Raw genomic sequence first — 20,366 nt, 5'->3', positions numbered from 1 at the left:
TATCATCACATAGTTTTATGTTCATTACCATGATAATTTCTAGAACATTTGCATCACTCTGGAAAAAGGAATAAGAAGAAAAAAGAAAAAACACACATACCTTACCCCTCCCTCTCATTGACTACTAGTATTTCCATCTACCCAATATATTTTAACCTTTGTTCCCTCTTTATTTTTTTATCCGTATTTTTTACTTATCTGTCCATACCCTAGATAAAGGGAACATTAGACTCAAGGTTTTCACAATCACAAAGTCACATTGTAACATGATTCATACAATCATCTTCAAGAAACAAGACTACTGGAGCACAGCTCTACTGTTTCAGGTACTTCCGTTTAGCCACTTACAATGTGTAAGAATAACCTCCAGGATAAACTGTAGACTCTGTTTTAAATCTCTCAGCCACTGAAACTTTTTCTCATTTCTCTCTTCCCCCTTTTGGTCAAGAAGGTTTTCTCAGTCCCTTAATGCAGGGTCCCAGTTCATCCTGGGGTTTTTGCCCCATGTTGCCAGGGAGATTCATACCCCTGGGAGTCGTGCCTCACATAGGAGGGGAGGGCAGTGGGTTCTTTTGCCATGTCAGCTTAGAGAGAGAGAGACCACATCTGAGCAACAAAAGATGTTTTCTGGGGGTGATTCTTAGGCCTAATTTTAAGTAGAGTTAACCTCTCCTTTGCAGGAATAAGTTTCACTGGGGCAAACCCCAAGCTCAGGGGCTCAGCTTATTGATTTGGTTGTCCCCAATGCTTGTGAGAGTATTAGAAATTCTACAAGTGGGGAAGTTGAATCTTTCTCCCTTTCTCCCCATTCCCCTAAGGGGACTCTGCAAATACTTCATTATTCACTGCCCAAATCACTCTGGGATTTTTGGGGCAACACAATAGCCTGGACAAACCAACAAAATCTCATGCCCTATTCAGGATTCCATGTACTTATGGTGGTCAACTAAATTGACCATACAAGTTAAATTAGGAAATGCACAACTCAGAATATAAACATTGCACCAAATAAATATCTCTCCCTTTAGTCTCACACAGAAGTCGAAGTTTTAAGATATGGATGATATCATCCTTTACCCAGTCTTCTGATATACCTTAATCCTATCCAGATCAGCTTCATTCATATTTCTACTCAATGTCTGATCAGTTTTTTCAGCTTTTTAAACCATTCCTATATGGGATACTGCTGACTTTCATAGCTTCAGAGCTCTGACTCTGAGTTTCAGGTGTCACATAAATATCTGAAGTTTTGGGAAAGACCAGGTTATATACAAAGAGCTCAGTATCTCAGAATTTAGAATTAACAACTTTATCTCCTGAATATATGTGACTGCTGTAAGAGTTTACAATCTAGGACCCTTTACAATAAACCCCAACCTGATAATCCATGCTCTTGACTTTTGTTCACCGAGTTTTTATATTATAGTTAGTCCATATAATTGAGGCATGATATTGTCTTTTTGTTCCTGACATTTCATTCAACATAAAGTTCTTAAGGTTCATTCATCTAGTTGCATGCTTCACAACTTCATTCCTACTTATGGCTAGTCGGTAGTCCATTGTATGTATAAACCATAGTTTCCCCTTCCATTCCTCAGTTGTTGTACCCTTAGGCCACTTCCATTCATTGTGGATCATCACTCCCGCCATAAATACCAGTGTATAAATGTACATTCCTGTCCCCATCCTCAGTTCCTCCAGGTATATACTGAGCAATGGGTTTCAGGATCATATGGGAAACCCACCCTTAGCCTCTTGTGGAACCACCACACTGCACTCCATTTGGCTGTACCTCTCATTTCCCTACCAACAGTGAATAGGTACATCTCTTTCTCAGCATTTTCTCTGGCACTTGTTTCTCTCTGACCATTTTTAAATAGTTTTATTCACACATCATACAATCCAGCCTAAGTGTATAGACATGCTTTTGCCACCATACTCTATCTGAAAATATTTCCTTTTCTTCCACAAAGAATCCATACCCCTTTCCCAATGCCCTCACTTGTTGACATTTACTTTTGGCATATTGCCTTTGTTACAGTCAGTGGAAGCATATTACAGTGTTACTATTGACTATAGACTCTAGCTTACTTTGATTGTACTTTTTCCCACATACCATCTATTTTCAGCACCCTGCAATACTGACATTCCTTTATTCTACCTCCCGCAAAAACATTTTTTAATTTGTATATTTAATCACCATCGTTATACACTCTAGGCATTCCTAAATTATACCATCTCAGTCTTTATCCTCTATCCTACCTTCTGTTTTCATGTGTGCCCCCAGCTGGTCTCCCTCAACCATACTCATGTTCAGCTTCATTCAATGTATTTACATTATTGTGCTACAATCACATAGTATTGTACTATCCATATCTGAATTTTTGTAATCAGTCTTGTTTTACAATCTGTATTCCTTTAGCACCAATTGCCCAAAATCTCTCCCCTGTTTCTATCTCCTGATAACCTGTGTTCTTAACTTCAGTTCTCCAAGTTCATTTGTTAATGTTAGTTCATATTAGTGAGACCATACAGTATTTGTCCTTTTGTTTCTGGTTAATTTCACTCAGCATAATATCCTCAAGGTCCATCCACATTGTTACATGCTTCATGACTTTATTTTGTCTTACAGCTGCATGATATTCCATCATATATACCACATATTGTTTAGCCATTCATTCATTGATGGACATTTGGACTGTTTCCATCTCTTGGCAATTGTAAATAACGCTGCTATAACATGGGTGTGCAGATATCTTTTGTGTCCTTGCCTTCATGTCCTCTGAATAGATACCCAGCAATGAGATTGCTGGATCGTATCGCAGTTCTATACTAAGCTTCCTGAGGAATTGCCAAACTGCCTTTCCCAGCAGTTGTACCATTTTACATTCCCGCCAACAGTGGATAAGGGTGCCTCTTTCTCCACATCCTCTCCAGCACTTTTCATTTTCTGTTTTATTGATAATGGCCATTCTGATGGATATCAGATGATATCTCATTGTGGTTTTGATCTGCATTTACATAATAGACAGTGAAGTTAAGCATCTTCTCATGTGCTTTTCAGCCATTTGTATTTCCTCTTCTGAGTAATATCTGTTCACATCTTTTGCCCATTTTAAAATTGGATTGTTTGTCTTTTGGTTGTTGAGTTGAAGAATCTCTTTGTATATTCTGGATACTAAACCCTTATCTGATATGTGGTTTCCAAATATTGTCTCCTATTGGGTAGGCTGCCTTTTTACTTTCTTGACAAAGTTCTTTGATGCGCAAAAGTATTTAATTTTGAGAAGTTCACATTTATCTATTTCTTTCTTCAATGCTCATGCTTTGTGTGTAAGATCTAGGAAACTGCCTCCTATTACAAGTTTTATAAGATATTTCCCTACATTTTCTTCTAAAAGTTTTAGTCTTAGCTCTAATGTTTAGGTCTTTGATCCAATTTGAGTTAATTTTTGTGTAAGGTGTGAGATATGGATCCTCTTTCATTCTTTTGCATATAGATATCCCATTCTTCAAGCATCATTTATTGAAGAGGCTGCTCTGTCCTAGGTGAGTTGGCTTGACCACCTTATCAAAGATCAGTTGTCCATAGATGAGGGGGTCTATATCTGAATCCTCAATTTGATTCCATTGGTCAGCATATCTATCTTTATGCCAGTACCATACTGTTTTGACCACTGTAGCTTCATAATGTCCTTTAAAGTCAGGTAGTGTGAGACCTCCCACTTCATTTTTCTTTCTTATGATATTTTTTAACTATTGGGGCATCCTGTCCTTCCAAATAAATTTGGTTATTGGTTTTTCTATTTTTGCAAAGTAAGTGTTTGGGATTTTAATTGGTATTTCATTGAACCTATAAATCAATTTGATAGAATTGACATCTTCACTGTATTTAGTCTTCCAATCCATGAACATAGTATGCCCTTCCATTTATTTAGGTCTTCTGTGATTTCTTTTAGCAATTTCTTGTAGTTTTCTATGTTTAGGTCTTTTGTATCCTTAGTTAAATTTATTCCTAAATATTTGATTCTTTTGATTGCTATTGTAAATGGAATTTTTTTTCTTGATTTCCTCCTCATATTGCTCATTACTGGTGTATAGAAACACTACTGATTTTGGTACAAGTAGTCTTGTACCCGCCACTTTGCTGTACTTAGCTCCAGTATCTTTGCTGTGGATTTTGCAGGATTTTTGACACATAGTATCATATCATCTGCAAACAATGAGAGTTTTACTTCTTCCTTTCCAATTTGGATGCCTTTTATTTCTTTTTCTTGTCTAATTGCTCTGGCTAGAACATCCAGCACAATGTTGAATAACAGTGGTGACAGTGGACATACTTGTCTTGTTCCTGATGTTAGCAAGAAAGCTTTCTGTCTTTTCCCATTGAAGATGATGTTAGCTGTGGGTTTTTCATATATTCCCTTTATCAGATTGAGGAAGCTCCCTTCTATTCCTGTCCTTTGAAGTGTTTTCATCAGAAAAAGATGTTGACTTTTGTCAAATGCCTTTTCTGCATCAATCAAGATGATCATGTGATTTTTCTGCTTTGATTTGTTGATATGGTGTATTACATTAATTGATTTTCTTATGTTAAACTATCTTGCATAACTGGAATAAATCCCACTTGGGTCATGGTATATACTTCTTTTAATGTGCTGCTGCATTCGATTTGCAAGAATTTTGTGGAGGATTTTTACATCTATATTCATTTAGAGAGGTTGGTCTGTAATTTTCTTTTCTTGTAGTATGTTTGTCTGACTTTGATATGAGGGTGATGTTGGCTTCATAGAATTAGTTAGATAATCTTCTCTCCTCTTCAGTTTTTTTTGAAGAGCTTGAGCAGGATTGGTACTAATTCTTTCTTGAATGCTTGGTAGAATTCATATGTGAAGCCATCTAGCGCTAGACTTTTCTATTTTGGCAGCTCCTTGATGACTAATTCAATCTCTTTACTTGTGATTGGTTTGTTGAGGTAATCTATTTCTTCTTGAGACATGTTGGTTATTCATGCCTTTCAAGAAAGTTGTCCGTTTCGTCTGTATTGTCTAGTTTATTAGTATATAGTTGCTCATCGTATGCTCTAATTGCCTCCTTTATTTCTGTGGGATCAATGGTTATGTCTCCTTTTCTGTTTCTGATTTTATTTATTTGGATTCTCTGTCTTTTTTTTTTTGGTCAACCTAGCTAAAGGACCTCAAATTTGCTCATTTTCTCAAAGAACTAACTTCTGGTTTTATTGATTTTCTCGATTATTTTCAAGTTCTCAATTTCATTTATTTCTGCTCTAATCTTCGTTATTTCTTTCCTTTTGTTGTTTGCTTTTGGGTTAGTTTTCTGTTCTCCCTAGTTCTTCCAAGTGGACAGTTAATTCCACTTTTGCTCTTTCTTCTTTTTCAATAGAGGCATCTAATGCAATAAATTTCCCTCTTAACACTGCCTTTGCTGCATTCCATAAAATTTGGTATGTTGTGTTTTCATTTTCATTTGTCTTGAGTATTTACTGAATGGACTCACTGGTTGTTTAAGAGTGTGTTGCTTAGCATCCATATATTTATGAATTTTCTGGCCCTCTGCCTGTTATTGATTTCCAACTTCATTCCATTATGATTTGAGAAAGTGTTTTTTTCCTAACTTTTTTATTGTATAGTATAACATATATACAAAGCAAGGAAATAAAAAAGCAATAGTTTTCAAAGTACTCTTCAATAAGTAGTTACAGGACAGATCCAAGAGTCTGTCATGGGCTGCCATACGATTCTTTCAGATTTTTTTCCTTCTGGCTGCTCCAGAATATAGGAGGCTAGAGGACTTAAATATTTTTTATCATCACAATTGACTTTTTTCCTTGTTTTTGTGAAAAATAATATATACTCAAAAAAAGCAATAATTTCAAAGCACAGCACCACAATTAGTTGTAGAACATATTTCAGAGTTTACCATGATTTACAGTTCCACAATTTTAGGTTTTTACTTCTAGCTGCTCTAAGATACTGGAGACTAAAAGAGATATCAATTTAATGATTCAGCATTTGTAGTCATTTGTTAAATCCTATCTTCTATGTATAACTCCACCATCACCATTGATCTTTCTGTCCCTCTCTTTAGGGGTGTTTGGGCTATGGCCATTCTAAATTTTTCATATTGGAAGGGCCTGTCACTAATATGGGGTAGGGAGATGGAACTATCTGATGTTCTTGAGAGGCTGGGCTCTCTAGGTTTCAGGACAAGGGACACATCTGAAGGTTGTAGGTTTCTGGAAAATTACCCTAGTGCATGGAACCCTTGTGGAACCTTATATATTGCCCTAGGTGTTCTTTAGGATTGGCTGGAATGGTCCTGGGTTGGGGGTTGGCAGGTTATGATAGGTAGCAAGGTCTAACTGAAGCTTACATAAGAGCAACCTCCAGAGTAGCTTCTTGACTCTATTTGAACTCTCTCTGTCACTAATGCTTTATTAGTAACACTCTTTCCCCCGTTTTGTTCAGGATGGAATTGCTGATCCCATGGTGCTAGGTCTGGAATCACCCCTGGGAGTCATCTCCCACACTGCCAGGGAGACTTTCACCCTCAGTTATCATGTCCCATGTAGGGAGGAGGGCGATGATATCACTTGCTGTGGGTCTATAGAGAGTGAGGCCACATATAAGCAACAATAGAGGTCTTCCAAAAGTGATTCTAAGGCATGCCTGTAGGTAGTCTAAGCTTCGCTGTTACCTGCCTAAGCTTCACAGGAGTAAGCCTCAGGATCAAGGGCATGGCCTATTGATTTGGGGTGCCCCTAAAATTTGACATGGCACAAGGGACTTTGCCAATACTTTTTGATTATCTGCTTAGTTACTCTAGGATGTATCCAGGCATTACAATAATCTATACAGGATTAAAAGACCTCTTTGTTATTCTGGGCTCCCTGTGTTCCAGTTGTTTAAATGAGCTATATAGATAGGTTGAGTTAGATTATGCACTACAGAAAATTTCAGTTCCAGACCAAATAAACCTTTCCTCCTTTGGTCTCAAAGAGTATGTTTAGTTCTAAAATATAGACACTGTTTTCCTTACCCCTATGTTTTAAATTACTTTAACCCCAATCCGATCAGCTTCATTCTTATCTCTAAATATCAGGTTATATATATGTATATGTAAAACAGCCTTTCAAAATCCGTAAATAATAATGACCACTCTGGGCTTACTGTATCCGCTCTAAAAGCTACAATCTAGGCCCCCTTTTTCTTATAAGCATTTTCTAAAGGTGACCATACCATTCTTGTTCTTTTGTTCATGGGTTATTTTGCCTCACTAAATGTCCCACATGTTCATTCACATCATTGCTTGCCTCACAACTTTGTTCCTTTTTGTAGCAGCAAATCCCTTCGTTCATAAATATCTATCATTGTTCGCCAATCTACTTCTCAGTCAGTGCATCCTTCAGCCACCTGCTTTTTCAGGCATCATGTATAGTGCCCAAAGTACAAAGTCCATCAACATTCTCAATTTTAGATAATTTTATTGTTCCCAAGAGAAAGTAATAAACATGCCCTCGCCAAATAGGAAATCTAAGCCTCCTCTTAACTCTTATCCCTCACCCCATTATTTACCTCTGCGGTTGCTGTGGTAGTACTGATGGTTTCCTTTAGAGCATAGCTCATAGCATGCAATAGCAGTTTTCCCCCTGTACCCTGAACTTAAACACTCTTTGTACGTGAATCATATCTTTGAAGTAATTCTTATGAGAACTAATTCATATTTCTGGTGTTAATCAGTGGGACATGTAGGTCTATACAACCCCTTTCAATCTTGTTCATCTTCAATATGGTGATATTATTTATAGACCCAGTAGAAAACCACCTTCACTTGTATCTATTCCCAGACATTGGAGTTCAACCTCATTAGGTAACCATTCACCCATCTTATTTCTATGTATCTCTAAGTCCCCTATATTCTGTATTATAAGAAGTTGATTATACCTTTATGCTGGTCATAAAAGTGGAATTATACAGTATCCATCCTTTTGTGTCTGACTTATTTCACTCAGCATTATGTCCTCAAGGCTCATCCACTTTATCTTATGCTTCAGGATGTCATCTCATGTTACTGCTGCATAATATTCCATCGTATGTATATACCCCATTTTGTTGATCCCCTCCTTTGTTGATGGGCATTTGGTTTGTTACCATCTTTTGATGATTGTGAATAATGTTGCTATGAACATCAGTGTGCAAATGTCTGTGTCACTGCTTTCAGCTCTTCTGGGTATATACCAAGTGGTGCTATTGCTAGCTCACAGGGCAACTCAATATTTAGTTTCCTAAGGAACTGCCAAATAGTCTTCCATAGTGGCTGCACCATTATACATTCCCTCTGCAGTACATAAGTGTCCCAGTTCTGAGAATGTGTTTTGTATTATTTTAATCTTTTTAAATTTATTGAGACTTGCTTTGTGACCCAGCACATGGGCTATCCTTGAGAATGATCCATGAGCAATTGAGAAAAATGGGTATCATGCTGTTGTGGGGTATAGTGTTCTGTGAATGTCTGTGAAGTCTAGTTCATTTGTTGTATTATTTAAATTCTCTGTTTCTTTATTGATCCTCTGTCTAGATATTTTTTCCAGTGATGAGAACTGGGAATTGAAGTCTCCAGTTATTATGGTAGAAGTGTCTATTTCTTCCTTCAGAATTGTCAATGTTTACCTCATGTATTTTGGAGCATTCTGGCTCAGTGCATAAATATTTATGATTGTTATGTCATCTTGTTGAATTGTTCCTTTTATTAACACAGTGTCCTTCTTTATCTCTTTAAGTTGTTTTACATTTGAAGGCTTATTTGTCATATATTAATATAGGTACTCTTGTTCTTTTCTGATTGTTGTTTGCATAGAATATCTTTTCCCAGCCTTTCACTTTCAATATATTTTTGTGCTTGTGTCTAAAATGAATCTCCTGTAGACAGTAAAAAGATGGGTCCTGCTTTTTAATCCATTATGCCAGTCTGTGTCTTTTGATTGGGGAGTTTAATCCATTAACATTTAGTGTTTTTACTGTAAAGGCAGTACTTCTGTCATTTTGCCTTTTGGATTTTATATGTCATATCCAATTTTTTCTTTTTTTTCCCTTACTGATAATTCTCATTTCTACATACTGCTCCAGACCTCTCTCCTGCCTTTTCCTATCTGCCTATAGTGTTCCCTTTAGTATTTCTTGCAGAGCCAGTCTCTTGGCCACAGATTCTCTCAGGGATTGTTTGTTTGAAAATGTTTTAATCTCCCCCTCATTTTTGAAGGACAGTTTTGCTGGATATAGAATTCTTGGTTGGCAGAAAAATTTAGAATTTTTTTCACATGGGCAGGTACTGGGAATCAAACCCGGGTCTCTGGCATGGTAGGCAAGAATTCTGCTACTGAGCCACCATCACTCTACCCTCCCTCTTAGAATCTTAAATATATCATACCACTGCCTTCTCACCTCCATGGTTTCTGCTGAGAAATCCACACTTGTCTTATTGGGCTTCCCTTGTATCAATGGATTGCTATTCTCTTGCTGCTTTCAAAATTCTCTCTTTCTCTTTGACATCTGGCAGTCTGATTAACATGTGTCTTGGAGTAAGTCTGTTTGAATCTATTGTGTTTGGGGTATGCTGCACTTCTTGGATCTGTAATTTTACATCTTTCATAAGAGATAGAAATTTTCAGTAATTATTTCTTCCATTAGTTTTTCTCCTCCTTATCCCTTCTCTTCTTCTTGGACACCCACAACACGTATATTCATGTGCTTTATGTTGTCATTCCTGAGAACCTGCTCATATTTTTCCATTCTTTTCTCTGTATTTTCCTTCGGTATCAGATTTCGAATGTTCAGTCCTCTAATTCCCTAATCCTGTCTTCTCCCTCTTCAAATCTGTCATAGTTTTCCATTGTTTTTTAATCTCTTCTATTGTACCTTTCATTCCCATAAGTGCTGTGATTTGTTTTTTCAAACTTTTGAGTTCTTCTTTTTGTTCACCCAGTGCCTTTTTTATATCCTCCCTCAACTCATTGATTTGATTTTTGATGAGATTTTCCATGTCTGTTCAAAGATCCTGAATTAGTCATTTCAACTCCTGTATCTCATTTGAATTACTGGTTTGTTCCTTTGGGCTATATCTTCTATTTTCCTAATATGATTTGCTATTTTTTTGCTGGTGTCTAGGCATTTGATTTCCTTATTTAGTTCATTTTGGAGGTTGTTTTCACTCTTTTACCTAGGAGTTTCTTGCTTGATGGCTTTGTTCTCTATCTGTTCTTTGACATTCAGTTCAACTTATTCTAGACCTCAAGTGTAGATTCTGTTTAACTGATCAGAATTTTTCAGTTCTTGTTTTTCTGTTTCTTCCCCTGCCTATGTGGGGCCTTTTTTTTTCAGGAGGGTCTCCTCAGATATTATAGGCCCCAGTCAGATTTTCCTGCCCGAAGTAGCCTACGTCTTAGGAAAAAATAGTCACCAACATCAGTTTTCCCTGAGGGTGAGACCCAGCAGGTTGCCAGACTTTCCTAAGAAGCATCTGGACTCTGTGCTTTTCCTATCCTGCCCAACATATGGTGCTTGTCTGCCTGTGGCTTCCTACCAGCATAAAGTGATGTGGTGCCTTTTATTGTAGCAGACTCTCCCTGCCAGGGGCATGGTTAAGACAGAGGTGTGGTAATATGATGGCTTTAATTGCTTCAGTTTTCCAGTTCCTGGGGCCTGAATTCCTTGAGGGAGGGATTCTACTTGAACTGGACCCTACCTTTTTCTTGGGGAATGTATAACCTTTAAGGAGTTAACTCCTTTCACATGACTAGTTTCTTTGTCTCTCAGACAAGCTTAATTTTTGCCCTTGCCTGGTGCAATGCTGGTGCCTGAGGAGGCTCCCAGTTCTATCTAAAGAGGTATTAAGTAGTAGAAGCAAAGCAAAAAACAAAAATCCTTTTCAGAGCAGGACCCCTCTTCTTGGATTTGTCAATCAAGAGCTTAAGTTGGTATATAGCTCTCTGTATCTCCAGGTTCTATGTTCCCATTTTTTTTAGGGTCCATCCCTGGGCTGGTTTGAAAGGATTATGTACCCTTGAAAAGCCATGTTTTAATACTGATCCATTTTGTGGTGACGGCTGTTTCTTTTCATCCCTATTCAGTACTGTAGATTTGAAACCTGATTAGATTATCTCCACAGATATTTGTGGGCATTCAGCTTTGATTAAAGGTGGGTCTTGATTAGTTTGCTGGAATCCTTCATAAGGGGAAGCATTTTGGAAAGAGCCAAGAAGCAGGGAGCCCACGCAGCCAGAGACCTTTGGAGATGAAGAAGGAATAAGCGCGCGCGCACACACACACACACACACACACACACACACACACACACACACACCCTGGAGAAAAAGCTTGCAGATGTTGCCATGTTTGCCATGTGCCTTTCCAGTTGAGAGAGAAACCCTGAACTTCTTTGGCCTTTCTTGAGTGAAGGTAACCTCTTGTTGGTGCCTTAATTTGTATATTTTTATAGACTTGCTTTAACTGAGACATTTTCAAGGCTTTACAACTGTAAACTTGCAACTTAATAAATCCCCCCCCCCCTTTTTTTTTTTGACATGGGCAGGCACAGGGAATTGAACCCGGGTCCTCTGGCATGGCAGGCAAGCATTCTTGCCTGCTGAGCCACCGTGGGCCACCCTAAATTCTGCTTTTTAAAAGCTGTTCTGTTTCTCATATATCACATTCCGGCAGCAAGCAAACTAAAACAAGCCCTTTTCCAGTATATTGTGCTTCTGACTCAAAAGGCTGTAGGTTTTGTTTTTTTTTTTCCCATCAGCTCTACTCCCTCTCTGCTGGGGCAAAAACTCCTAGTACCTTTAGTGCTTATGTCAGGTTTATCTATGCTGGGGGCCTATTTTCAGTAGTCAGAATTTGTTAATTAATTCGCAGTTGGAGCTTGGTTGAGCGAAGCCTCTGCTGCTAGTAAAGTCTGTTTATTTTCCCTTTGGGGAACCAGGTGGCCGCACCTGTAGGGGAAGGGTGCCTGCTTCTGCTGCTTGGGAGACTCACAGTTCAGTGTGGGGTCTCACCAGGTCCAGCTTGTCCAGACTGGTGTGCATTGTGTATCTGGTCACTGATGTAGCCCAAGCAGTTGTTCTGTACTGTTCCTGGCTATTTACTAGCTGCTCTGGAGGACGAGCTAAATTCCACACTTCACTAAGCCACCATCTTACCCTGCCCCTCCATCTATTTCTTCTTGAGTCAATGTAGGAAGTTTGTGGGTTTCTAAGAATTTGTCCATTTCATCTAGGTTATCTACTTTATTGGCATATTGTTGTTCATAGTGTATCCACTTATAGTCCTTTTTATTTCAGCAGTTTGGTAGTAATATCCCCCATTTTTATTTATGATTTTCCTCATTTGTATCGTCTCTCTTTTTTCTTTGCCAGTGTAGCTAGAGGCTTGTTGATTTTGTTGATATTATCAAAGAACCAATTTTTGGTTTTGTTGATTCTTTCTATGGATTTTTGTTTGGTTTTCTATTTCACTTACCTCCACTCTGATCTTTGTTATTTCCTTCATTCTGCTTGCTCTGAGTATAGTTTGCTCTTCTTTTTTCTATTCCTCCAGTTTCTTAGAACATTTTTATTGAGAAATCTTCACACCCATCTAGTCCATCCATAGTATATAATCAGTGGCTCACAATATCATCACATGATCATTTTTAGAACATTTGCATCACTCCAGAATATGAAATTAAAAGAAAAACCTCATATAACCCATACCCCTTGCCCCTCCCTCTTACTGACCATTCATATTTCAGTCAACCCAATTCTTTACCCCCATCTCTCCCTATTATTTATTTTTTATCCTTATTTTTTTACTCATCTGTCCATACCCTGGATGAAAGGAGGATTTTCCTTTCATCACAAGGTTTTCACAAATCACACAGTCACATTGTAAAAGCTATATAGTCTTCAATAATCAAGGCTATTGGAACTTACTTCAAAGGTTTCCAGTACTTCCCTCCAGCCACACCAATATAACATAAATTAAAAGGAATATCTATATAATGCATAAGAATAACCTCTAGGATAATCTCTCAACTATCCTTGAAATCTCTCAGCCACTGAAACTTTACTTTGTCTCATGTCTCTCTTCCCCCTTTTGATCAAGAAGGCTTTCTCAATTCAACGATGCTGCATCCCAGCTCAACTTGGGATTTCTGTCCTATGTTGCCAGGGAGATTTATGACCCTGGTAGTCATGTTCCACATAGCAGGGGAGGGCAGTGAGTTCACCTGCCTAGTTGGCTTAGAGATGGCTTAGAGAAAGAGGCCACATCTAAGCAACGAAAGAGATTCTCTGGGGGTGACTCTTAGGCATAAATATAAATAGGCTTAGCTTCACCTTTACAAGAATAAGTTTCATAGTGCCGAACCCCAAGATCGAGGGCCCAGCCCATTAAATTGGTTGTCTCCACTGCTTGTGAGAACATCAGGAACTCCCCAGATGAGGAATCCTAACATTTGCTCCTTTCTCCCCAGCCCCCCAAAGGGACTGTGCAAATAACTTTTTTATTCTCTGCCTAAAACATTCTGAGGTATATCGTGACATCACAGTAACTTGTACAAATTAACAAGATCTCATGCCCTATTCAAGATTCCATGTCATTATGGTGTTCAAATAAACTGACCATACAGGTTAAATTCTATAATGCACTACCTAAAATATAAATTTCACACAAAATAAACATTTCTCCCTTTGGTCTTACACAGAAATTGAAGTTTTAAAATATGGACCATATCATCCTATATCTTGTATCTTGATTTACCTTAGTCCTATCCAGATCAGCATCATTCGTATCTCTAGTCGAAGTCTGATCACTTTTTCAACTTTTTTTAACAATTGTGTATGGGGTAGTGTTGACTTTTATAGCTTCAGTGCTCTAACTCGGTCTCAGGTGTCACATAAGTACCCAAAGTTTCATGAACAACCAGGTTGAACACAAGAAACTCAATATCTCAGAATTTAAAAATAACAGAATATATGTGACTGCTGTAAGAGCTTGCATTCTAGGACCCTTTACAATAGGCTCCAACCTGATAACTATGTGCTTGACTTCCGTTCTCTGAGTTTGTACATTATAGTTAGTCCATATGAGTGAGGCAAGGTAGTATTTGTCTTTTTGTTTCTGCCATTTCAATCAACATACTGTCCTTAAGCTTCATTCACCTAGTTCTGTGCCTTACAACTTCATTCCTTCTTGCAGTTGCTCAGTAGTTTGTTGGATGTATACACCACAATTCCTTCTTCCATCCCTCAGTTGTTGTACCCTTAGGCTACCACCAACCATTACAAATTGCAAACATTGTTGCCATAAACAACAGCGTGCACATGTCCATTCATGTGCCCACTCTCAGTTGCTCCAAGTGTATTTCCTGGGCTTTTGCTTGTTATTTGTTTTGGAGTTTCTGTGTTTATGGGTGTCTGATTTTCTCCTCTGTTTCCTGGGAATAAACCTCCTTCACCCGAGTAGCTGAAGCCAGCAGGCCTTTGTCCCAGACTTTCCATCTCTGTAGTTTTTTATACTTCTTTCATGGTCTCATGCTGCTTTTGCCTAGAGGGAAAATTCTGGTTGAAGGGTCATCCTGGAGAGGACTTTGGCACTTTGGTCTTTTCTGGCCAAAGCAGGGCCAGGGACCTACAAAGGGGACTCAGATTGGCTCCAAAGTACTCTGTAGAGGGAGTCAGAAAGGGCATTAAAACTTCTCTGATGGCTTCCCACAGCTGAGCTTTCCTGGCCTGCCCAGCAAATGTAGCCCTTCAGCTAACTTTTCATCCCAGTCCTGAGGCAGTACTATATCTTTAAATCACCACTTTATCTGCCCCTGTCCATGGAAGGTGTTCTTTAAAACTCTGTTCATATCTGTATTAGTTTCTCAGCTGCTGAAACAAATAGTATACAGTGGGTTGGCTTAGACAATGTGAATTTATTGGCTCATGGTTTTGAGGCTAGAAGATGTCTGAAGTTGAGTGTCAGCAAGGTGATGCTTTCTCCCTGAAGACTGTGGCATTCTGGGCCTGGCTGTCAGTGTCCCTTGCTCCTTGGCTTTTCTATCACATGGCAATGTGCCTGGTGGCATCTTTTCCTTTCTCTTCCGGGTTCCCTTGACTTCTAGTTCTGCTCCTCCATGTGACTCTCTTCATAAAGCCTCCAGTAATAGGGTTAAACGTCTTATTCACACACACAAGAATGGATTAAGAACTTGTTTTTTTTCTGGGGTACATAATTCAACCTACCACAATGGTCACTTTTTCATTACTCTCAATATGACTAAAATACTCTTCTTCATGTTTCCATAGTATTCTATAAACATCTATCATAGCATCAATATCATGTGCTGTGATTATTGATTTACTTGTCTTTCTCTTTCATTGGATTGTAAAATATTCTAGGCCATGTACTGTGTCTTATTCAATTTTTGTAGTCTTTGCACAGTGTCTCAAGTATAATAGGTACAAAATGCATATTTTTTAATAGATAAGGGAATATGTTTATAAAGGAGACTTGGATAAGAATGAAGCGCCTCTTTTTAGGACAATATTCAGAAATTTGAAATTTACACTTTAGGAGATGACAATCTGTTGAAATTTTAAATTGTTGTTCTCTTATTAATAAAATTTTTTATTTAGAGCGGCAGAGAGAACAATTAGGAGCCTAAAATAAAAGGTTACGCATAGGTGAAGAAGTTCTGTAGCAATGGGGAAGAAGGAATAGATTTGGTAGAGAATTTGGAGATTGTGTCAACAGAATTCAGTGGCTAATTGGATGTATGGTTTAAAGAAAGGAAGATGTCAAGGATAAACCCAGATTTACACTTGGGCTGTTTGGTGGGTGGTAATGTGCCACCAAGGGGAAGGAGCAGATTTGAAGCATGGAGGATAGAGGAGAGATAATGTCTTGATTTGGGGCATTGGATAGGAGGGCTTAATATTGAATTTAGAGGCCTTAAAAGAAGATAACCAACCAGTAGTCAGCTGAAAATTGAAGTCTATTGTTCCAGCAGCTGAAACAAACACCATACAATGGGTTGGCTTAAATGATGAGAATTTATTGGCTCATGGTTTTTAGGTTAGAAGACTAGTTGTGGAGTTGTGGAGAAATTACAGGTAGAGATAAAATATTTGAGCTGTCTTTTAAAATTAAGTTTGCCCTTGTTTTTTAAAAAAATCCACTATAGCATCCTTTTCCTATAATCTGTTCAGAATAGTTATTAAATGCTTATGTTCAGTGTGTTTTATCCAAACTTGTTATTCTAAAAACCATTTAAAATGAAATTTAATGTCAATCTAGGCAATGCATAAAACATAAACAATTTAATGAATATTATAAAGCAAGCCCTTGTATGACGACCGCATAAGTGAAGAAACGGAATATTGTCAAGACCCTTGACAGCCTCTCCACTGCCTCTCACGTGTAATCACTGTCCTGACTTTTGTGATTATCTTCATCTTGCCTTCCTTCATAGCTTTACCAACCGTGTTTGCAAATACCTCCTTAAACATTTATTTTCATTTGCCTGGTCTATACCTTTATGTAAGTGAAATAATTTTATATACATTCTTTTTCTTTTCTGTCAACATATGTATTTTTGAGATTCATCTTTAACTGCATCAAAGAGTAGCTAATTCATTTTCATTGCTTGGTATGGTATTCTGCTGCATGAATATACCACAATTTATTTGCGATTTTTGGACATTTGGGTTGTCTACTATTGTTTGCAATGTATATTATTTTACATGCATCCATTTCTCCAAAATAATTGTACCAGTTTAGACTTCCACCAACAGAATGTGAGGGTGCCCATTGCTTCACATCCATGTTAACACTTGATCTTATCAGATTTTTAATTCTCCTAATGCAGTTGGTGTGCTACTGTTATCTTGTGGTTTTAACTTGTATTTTACTGATTACTAGTGAGGTTGATAAACTTTTTGATGTTATTGGTCATTTGGATTTCAATTTTCATACTTCTTTGCTAATTTTTCTGTTGAGTTGTCTCTATTTAATTATTGATTTGTAGGAATACATATGTGTATTCATACATGTATGATGTTTGTATATGATAAAGGTCCTTTATGGTTATTGTATAATAAATATCTTCTCCCACTCTTTAGAACTTGAGAATTAAAGTGTACACAATCAGCATATTTGACAACTTGTATAACAGAAACATGAAAATAATACATTACCAGTTTAGAATTATGCAATTGATTCCACATTTGACAAATTAACATAGTGGCAAATCAAAGATTTAATGCTATATGAATGAAATAAGAATGCAAGATTAGAACGGTTGGGGCAGCAGGGACTTATGGAGTCATATGAATACATTCAAATGATATGAATCATAAAATTGATCCACTAGATTTCCTGGCCATCACAACTATGATTTATTTAATAAGGGTCTTATACTGGTTGAGATGCCAATAAGGGGTAATTTTGGATACAACTATTTCCAAGTCTGCAAGTAAATGTTCTAAAATACAGTATAGAATAACCACATAGATTATACAGGTGTTTTCTAATTCTAAACTAATTAAGGACTTTGGGTTCTCTTCCACTCCCAGTCCCTGTTCACATCTGGGAGATATCTATCTTCTTGCTATTTTAAAGCAAGGCAGTTTTTATTAGACCCTGAAATTCACATATGGACTAGGGAGTAGACTTTGGGCTGTGGCATCAGGAGAAAAACCTGGTCCAAGGAGCAATTAGCAGCAAGCCCTGATAGCTGGAGTTAACCTTATATCCAATAAAGAGTTACCCCACAGACTGAAAACCAGGGTATCCATCCAATTGTGTGGCCTTGACACTGTGCAAACATTCCTTTTCCTAAGTTCCTGGCAATGGTGTTGGTCTTTCATTTATAATCACTTGTCTTAAAATTAATTCTTACCTTCAAACTTAAGTCCTGAAAATAGATAACACAAATCATAACCCATATTAGTGGTATACTTAAGCGTTATGAAAAATGTTTATTTTAAATGTGAACTTCATCTTCCAGTTTTTATCTTCATACTGTAGATGAATACTAAGCTGCTTTAAAAGATACATTTTATGTTCATTTTACTAGAGCCTATAGGTGATTAAAAGTTCCTTTGATAATTTACATATAGTTTTCTTATCAAATCGGTAGTAATTTGAACATTTTATTTGATTTTTTTTCTGAAGTACATTGCCTTTTTATATGAGTGCCTTTTTATATGAGACTGCAGCTCAGTTGACATATAGAAAAAAATACTTGTTTAAAGGCTAGGCAGCAGAAAACGATGTAGAAATGATTAGAAAAGTGGTATATTAAGAGAGATAATTGCAAGCACCACTATATATATTTATACATTGATTTTAAGGCTTAATGTCTAGTTTAACTTGTTTGTTTTTCCTCTCAATAGGGCACCAAGATTCTGTGTTACTCATTCATCCTCAACAAAATATGCCAGTGCTGAACTAAAATTCTGGCACCTCCGTCAGGAGAAGCCAAGGAAGGATATTGACCCCTTTCCACAAATAGCCACCCTCTTGCCATTAAGACCTAAATCTTGCATTCCACAGATATCAGAGAACCAGGTAGTGTTCTTTAATTCTTTGACCTCTTTATTACGTTTATAGGAAAAAAATTCATGATTGGGTTTGTGTACTCTGTTATTCAAGTAGGTTTCATTGCAAACTTTGTTGTTGATGTTAATGCACGTGCTGTAACAATTAGGAAATAAGAAAATGCAATGCGAAACATAATTTTTTGTAGGTCAAGTATGAAATATCTAAAATAGGTATTTTACAGAGATAGAGAGCAAACTGATGGTTGCCAGATGCTGGGGATTGGGAGCATGGGGGGTGACTGCTTTCCATTGGGTTTTCTTTCTGGGTGATGAAATATTTTGGAACTAGATAGAGGTGGTGATTGTACAACATTGTGAATGTACTAAATACCACTGAGTTGTACATTTTAAAATGGTTAATTTTATGTTATGTAAATTTCACCTCAATGAAAATGAGAAAAGAAAATTAAAAATCAAAGCATAACTACAAGAGTAATTTGTTCCTTTTCTAGACTCACTAACTACTATTTCAGTGCCCTCACTTAGGAATACTGTCTTTCTTGGCGTAATTATGATGCTGCCTTTCCCATATCTTTTCCACTTTCCTAACATTTCAAAATGTTATATTGTCTGAAGACTCTGAAAATGACCTTATCCCTTACTTCAATCATTACAAATTTTTTTTTTGCTTATATAACCCCTAAAAATATGCCTAAACTAATTTCAAATAACTTACCACTTTGTACGTTAAGTTGACTCTATACTTTTTCATCAAAAGGTTATAATTTCCAATGTATTATAAATACATTTAAAAATAAAGTTTTAAAATCATTTTAAAATATACACTCAAAGGATTCCACATACCATAGCAATTTGAAATCCACTATCATTCATTTAGAAAATAGGAACCAAAATTTTCTTCAACTATTGGAAATTTGTATTACCCCTCTTTCTCTGTAAATTTATATTTTCACTTTTTATCCTCCACAGAATTGTATAAATTATATTTTATGCACAAATGTCTTTTATTGATCACACTAACAAAGAAACAAAAAAAATATGTGTATTATCCTACTAGGGCTGCCACAATAAAGTGCCACAATCCAGGTGGCTTAAAAAAAATTTATTCTTTCACAGTTCTGGGGGCCAGAAGTCTAAAGTCAAGGTATTAGTAGGGATGTGTTCTCTCTGAAGTTCTAGGAGATGAATCTTCCTTTCCTCCTCTTAATTTCTGGTGTTTACTGGCAACCCATGACATCCCTTGGTGTGTGGGAGCATAACGCCAATCTCTGCCTCCATCTTCACATGGCCATCTTCTCTCTGTGTCTGTCTCTATGCCCACATTTTCCTCCTCTTATAAGGATACCAATCACATTGGGTTCGGGAGCATCCTAAATCAGTAACCTCATTTTAACTAATTACATCTTCAAAGATCCTATTTGTAAATAAGTCACATTTACAGGTACCAGGGATTAAGACTTGAATTTATCTCTTTGGAGACACATTTTAACTCACAACAATATGCATATAAATTGAAATTAAAATTTTAAAATTGTTACTATAATGCCCTAATTATTGCTAGTATTATGTGTAAAAAGTTAAATTTTGTTGTGACTGCAATGCTTAATGAGACGAATGGGGCCGTTAGAAAAAAGCTCATTAGTCTATAGATGAATATTGCTTATTATTTCAAGAATGACCCGTGGTTGATAATTTAAGTCCATGAAGTGTCCTTGCAGTAATGGTTAGGCCAGTGCTTACTTGACCACGCAACTGGGTA

General features: G+C 37.1%; 1 protein-coding gene across 16 annotated transcripts in view; it reads left to right on the top strand.

The window, feature by feature from the left end:
• The window catches only part of RGS22 (regulator of G protein signaling 22), a 268,718-nt gene that overhangs the window by 142,732 nt on the left and 105,620 nt on the right, over nucleotides 1-20,366 (top strand). For all 16 annotated transcript variants that reach the window (XR_013178357.1, XM_077167336.1, XM_077167335.1 and 13 more), the window contains one exon: nucleotides 18,440-18,614. Coding sequence is in view for 15 of the 16 variants with exons in the window: in XM_077167336.1 (XP_077023451.1) it covers nucleotides 18,440-18,614 (175 nt within the window). In the remaining variant the exon portion in view is untranslated. The remainder of the gene's footprint in view (nucleotides 1-18,439; nucleotides 18,615-20,366) is intronic.

This window comes from Tamandua tetradactyla, chromosome 6 (genome assembly GCF_023851605.1).
Source record: "Tamandua tetradactyla isolate mTamTet1 chromosome 6, mTamTet1.pri, whole genome shotgun sequence".
Classification (NCBI taxonomy): domain Eukaryota; kingdom Metazoa; phylum Chordata; class Mammalia; order Pilosa; family Myrmecophagidae; genus Tamandua; species Tamandua tetradactyla.
Note: the sequence above shows the minus strand (reverse complement) of the source record. Positions and strands in the feature narration are given on the sequence as shown.